Source organism: Arachis stenosperma, chromosome 6, assembly GCF_014773155.1.
Source record: "Arachis stenosperma cultivar V10309 chromosome 6, arast.V10309.gnm1.PFL2, whole genome shotgun sequence".
Classification (NCBI taxonomy): Eukaryota; Viridiplantae; Streptophyta; class Magnoliopsida; order Fabales; family Fabaceae; genus Arachis; species Arachis stenosperma.
The window spans coordinates 138,912,037-138,917,915 of record NC_080382.1 but is presented as its reverse complement, the minus strand read 5'-3'; the positions used below and the strand labels follow the sequence as shown (position 1 = coordinate 138,917,915).

Below are 5,879 nucleotides of genomic sequence, written 5' to 3'. Positions count from 1 at the left end.
TTCTTAAAATTTGCAAATTTTTTTGTTAAGCATATAGTTTTTTGTGATTTGTGAAAAGTATTATTGATTGTTGACAAAAAAAATAAAAAATATATAAAAAATAACGAAAAATCACCAAATTTTACGGATAAAAATAACTCATTTTTTCTAATCATATTTGCAAAAATTTTCATTAAAATTCAATCTGTAAAGCATTTTTTAAAATATACGTATTTAATGTTAGACAATTTTATCAATATATTAAATTATTTAAAAACATTTTTGTTGATAATGAAATTCGAATGCATTTTGGTCAACGGTTCAATTATTCGAGTATATTTTTAGTAGTATAATAATAATAATAATAATAATAATAATAATAATAATAATTCATCTTTTTTTTCCACTTTTTCCTAAAAAAGAAATCATTTTACCAATTTGGCTGTAAAAAAAACGTTCATTTTTTCCTTTTAATTACATGAATGTTTTGTCCCTTTTAATTTTATTTTATAGAATCAAATGTGAACTTCATTTTCTTTTCCTCTTTTCATTCACATTTATCAACAATATACTCAACTACTCTATAACAATCATTATACGGTCATTCATACCTTATACATGAATATTCATACTCATTCATTTTACACCAAATAGCATCCAATTAGTTTTTATCATAATCAATTATGAAAAAACAAATTATACATACAATAATTGATATAAGTCACTTTGTGCACAACTAATCTAAACAATCCCTACAAGAGTCTTCAATGTATTTGTAGAAATATTTGTTCAAGATACTTTTAGGATACAGACGCTGCTACACATTCTCAGGCTGCAACGACTCTTAGGAACGCAAATATGGCAGATTATGCAAAAGAAGCAGTCGAGAGGACTGCGCAGCTAAGAAAGTGGCATGAAGAACAACACAACAATGTGAACTAAGCAAAAAATTCTGCAAGATCAATCTCCTTGCACACATACAAGGCAATAGAGTGAAAGATCAGATATTTAGATGGTGTTCAATCTATAATCAAAAGGAACAAAAAGGGATCACATTGGTTGTAGCATTTCAAAATTTTCTCTTTCTCTTTTGAATTTGGGAGGTTTGTTTCAACTACATGTCCATGACTTTTATGAATCAGCAACTTCCATAAAATATTTTGCAAATGTAGATAAGCTCATGGTCAACAAGAATCTGTTTTAAAGTTTTAGGTTCCTATGACCATTAAAACTTCCAAAAACTTAAAAAAAAAATGGTCTAGGCTAAAACATTTAGATTTAGCTTTTCTTTAGGTTTTCTTCTTTACTTTGCGAACTATAAAAGGCTGAAAATGATGATTGAGTGAAGGAAATGAAGGACATTTGCAATTTGTTTCCAAATGAGACAAAAAATTATGAATAAGGCCTGGTAATAGTGCATTGCAGAATGTAGAGTTAAAAAAAAATAAACAAATCAACCTTCACAATATTTAACTAATTCAAAAGTTCATCCGCCCAAAAAAATTTTTCCTAAACAATGAAAACAAGTAAACTAGCTTCTATAACGATGAATATTGTCCTACAAAGGTAGAATAAAAAACATTGTTCGCATAAAAAATTATGAATATTGTCCTACAAAGGTAGAATCAAAATTCTAACCTTTCTTTAGGAAGCACATCACATCTTCGCCCAAACAAGACCATACTCACATTTCAGAGACAAAAAAAAAAAATTACGCCATAATAGTTTCATCTGGATTTTGGTCAAGGAAAATACACAATGCTTACCTCTACCAGCAGATTGCGATTGACGGCGGTCCCGACCAACTCCTGTCCTCCGTTTTTGGCGCAGCGACCCCGTTCTACTCGCCGAACCGCGCACTCTCTAGTGAAGTCAACCAATCTACCCCGATACACGTGGAGCCGCCATCCAGAGATCAATCTTGCTCCGGTGCCGTCGGAGGAGGACCAACTTCTTCTCTCTATCTAGGGGTTTTTTTTTTCCTCCTGTGTCAAGTTCTTTATCTGGGTTACACTCTTTATTTTCTGCGAAGCAACCTGAAGCCACCAGAGCCATTTTTTCTCCTCCATTTACAGATAGTTTAGAACAAAAAAAACCCACTTCAGAAAGACCCATTATTAACTATCATAAGGGATTGCGTAATACAACCTAATTAACATATTTTATCCGGTAACATCCTAAACTCACGTGTTTCAACACTCATGCTTTCACCGTCTTCACTGCACATTATCACTAGCTTTTTCAGATTTGGTCTCCTAGAGTGGACAAGTGTCGCTGAATTATCCTGCCACCAGCTTTCTATACGTGTGGAACATACCTCCCTTTCTACACCAGAGAATCCACCTTACCATTTGGCTTCTTGTAATATATGAAATTGATGCTTAGGATAGGGTAGCCACCTGCAACACTAAAAGACTTTATTAAGATATAATCACTTGGCAAAGATGAGTTTATAGTTAGAAGCAAGAGTTTAACTAAATGTATAAATTTAATTGAGTTGTTGCACTCATTTGTTTCGATATGCCACATGCATGAATCACAGCTGAATCATTCATCATATATTATGCTCTCCAATGACATACTCTACCAACAAGGTACAAGATAAAGTGCAATATTTAGAACTCGGTTAAGTAACATGTAAAGTCCTCGGAACAATGCCTTTCACCCTAAATTTCTGGAAAAAGAAATGCCAATAAAGCTACAAGGCTACAAGAAATCTAATACAAAAACGAAGGTAGGGGCATATCTAATCTACACGATGCTAAAAAAGTATGATAGCCTGATTTCTTATTGCCAAGTACCATGAGCTCCCTTGTTGCGCTTCTTGAAAAAGGAAAAAGCACCTTTCATTTCATCTGGAAGAGGGAACTGAAGGGGGAGTACGAGGGGCGGGTGTGTATTGTGTTGCAAACTTGTTTTCCGGGAGATTGGAATCGCAAGTGCTGGTTGCTGCTTGTTTAGCCCTTCCATAATAAAGGAAAATGCCCCAAAAGTGAGGCAGCTCTGCAAGAGAGCTTGTGGCGCACCTGGAGAAAAGTAGAATATGAGTCCTAAAAACAGAGCAGAGAACAAAATTTATATTTCTCTTTCATTAAGGAATCAAGGAGCTGAATTTTTTTAATGTATTCCAACGGATTGGAACATCTAAAGCTCATCTTTCCAGTGAAAAAGAGCATTCTTAGAGCAATTGTTACCAAAACCCATTAAATAATACAATTCCAATTAGTCAAATAATGTGGGACTCAACTAACAGTAAATCCAAATAAAGGGAGAAAAAAATGATACCTGAAAAGCCTAGTGCAAGGCCAATACAACATCCAGCTACTCCAGCATTAATAATTGCAGATATGAAGTTTAAAGTAATCAGAAGAAGAAGATTAGCAAAGTTCCCACTCATACCATCATCCTTTCCTCCAAGTCTTTTCAAGATGCAAACAACCAAACTATGAACTTCAGACAAAACAGCAAACGTCTAACAACACAATAGAAAATAATGTACATTTATCAGCCAAATTGAACAATTAAGAAAACACAAGACACAAATACCAAATCATTAGTTTATTCTATGATAAGTTATTTAAGTTATCTCCAACCATGGTGTCAATTCCAACCTCCGAATTCACAATAAGTTGCTGTGCTACCCCGCTCCCATCCGCGCTGCTGCTCGCTGTGACTGGCCCAATTTTTCATGTATTGCTGTAATTGTTCCTCGGCCAATTCTTTGAGGCTTCCTTGTTTTCATGTCATTGTGTTTGTAGGTGACCCAAATTCACAGAATTCATCGTCACATTGTTCGCCGAACCCTTCAATTGCATATGGTTGCGATTCCGCTGCGGGTTCTCCCTTGTAACGATACACATCAAAGGTTTCAGAACGCCAACCTGAGCACACCAGACGCTTCGGCACGGCGCGAGCAGAGGAACAAAAATGGAGCACAGCATAACAAGGCGCGGGCTCCAACTGTGAGGAACACCACTACAGTGACAGCAGAAGAGCGATGCTGTGTTCCGTTAAACTTGAAACAATGTAGAAGATGTATAAGCTCGATTAGACCACCGAAAACAAAAAACTAAAACAACGGCTCAGCCCACCTCCCTAAATCCAGTTGGGGATCTGTAACATTGGCTTCGTATTCCATTAGCCGGCTCCTCATTCCACTATCAAGGCAAACAAGATTATAGAGCTCCCCTTCCACTACCAAGACAAACAAGATTATAGAGCTCTGTCAAACTTGTTCCTACAACCATCATCTTGCCACATGTCAATACATCCTTACATCTGTATACATAAACGTGTAGGAGAGCTCTGCACAAAGCACAGATCAGCTATGTCTATGGTGGGTCATCTTATGTTAATCCATGATAAACTCTGCTAACTCCTCTACCCTTACGCTAAAATCGCTCTATCTGTCGCTCTCTATCCCACGTTCTATTTTCTTCTTTAACCCACCTTCTATCATTCAAACAACATATTTTTGAAAAAAATGACTGACATGTTCTTAAAAACAAAATATTTGATTTGCAGCCATTGCACGCGGTAGAATTTTCTTGGAAATGCAAGCCTGAAGTAGCTTTGACAAATAGTGAAAAATGATGTATTCCCTCTAGAAATGGAAAAACGAAGAATACATCATTTTTCACTATTTGTCAAAACTACTTCAGGCTTGCATTTCCAAGAAAACTCTACTGCGTGCAATAGCTGCAAATCAAATATTTTGTTTTTAAGAACAGGTCAGTCATTTTTTCTAAAAAATACGTTGCTTGAATGATAGAAGTTGGGTTAAAGAAGAAAATAGAACGTGGGATAGAGAGCGACAGATAGAGCAATTTTAGAGTAAGGGTAACGGAGTTAGCAGAGTTTATCATGGATTAACATAAGATGGCCCACCATAAACATAGCTGATCTGTGCTTTGTACGGAGCTCTCCTACACGTTTATATATAGATGCAAGGATGTATTGACATGTGGCAAGATGATGGTTGCAGGAACAAGTTTGACAGAGCTCTATAATCTTGTTTGCCTTGGCAATGGAAGGGAGCTCTATAATCTTGTTTGCCTTGGTAGTGAAAATGAGAGCCGGCTAATGGAATACGAAGCCAATGTTACAGATCCGCAACTGGATTTAGGGAGGTGAGCTGGGCCGTTGTTTTAGTTTTTTGTTTTCGGTCATCAGTGGTCTAATCGAGCTTATACATCTTTTACGTTGCTTCAGGGTTTAACGGAACACAGCACTGATGTAATCCCTCTTCTGCTGTCGCCGTCTTGGAGCCCGCACCTTGTTATGCTGTCCTCCATTTTGTAACTCATAAATAAATTAAAAGTTATTATTTTGGGTCAACTTTAAGCCATAAGATATAGCTTGTGACCTTTCGACCCTGATAGATGAATGCAGAGGCTTCAATGTAAGCAACTGCCTGATACCAGATAGAAAAGTGGTACCAATTAATAGATGAATAACAACAATCCTACACAGATACACAAACTTAATGAAAAATAAAAGATAAAAAGAAAATATCTACAAGAGGTAATATTGTTGGGTCAAACATAGCATAAACCGAATAAGGAATTAAATAGAGTTAAGAATTGAGAGAAACAAGAGTAGTTCCAGTATATACTGAGCAATATCTATTCTAAGGAATAGCATTAATACTAAAAATCAGTCTCATTTTCCCTCAATGTCACCCGTCAGTTTGTTCATGCTAATTGACAAAGCATGGTGGGCAAAACAAACGCCATGGCTGGTTTATCTGCTAAATTTATCTAATTTCTTCCCTCTTAGTATTTCATTCCCAGTTTAGTTTATTAGATGTACAATAATGTGAAATGCATGCTTGAGAAACACATTTTAACTTCAAATTTTCGAAAAGGTAGGCAACAAATATTAGTGATAATTACATATCT

At 35.8% G+C, this 5,879-nt stretch overlaps 1 protein-coding gene across 1 annotated transcript; it reads right to left on the bottom strand.

Annotated features, from left to right (window-relative positions):
- Window positions 1-616: 616 nt before the first annotated feature.
- On the bottom strand, window positions 617-4,132 carry LOC130934787 (uncharacterized). Its single transcript, XM_057864322.1, has 6 exons — window positions 4,100-4,132; window positions 3,871-3,979; window positions 3,591-3,652; window positions 3,265-3,451; window positions 2,781-3,005; window positions 617-2,378 (listed from the first exon to the last, which is right to left on the bottom strand). The coding sequence occupies exons 1-6, from the start codon at window positions 4,130-4,132 to the stop codon at window positions 2,305-2,307; spliced, it is 690 nt and encodes a 229-aa protein (XP_057720305.1). The 3' UTR covers window positions 617-2,304.
- Between the last annotated feature and the right edge of the window lie 1,747 nt (window positions 4,133-5,879).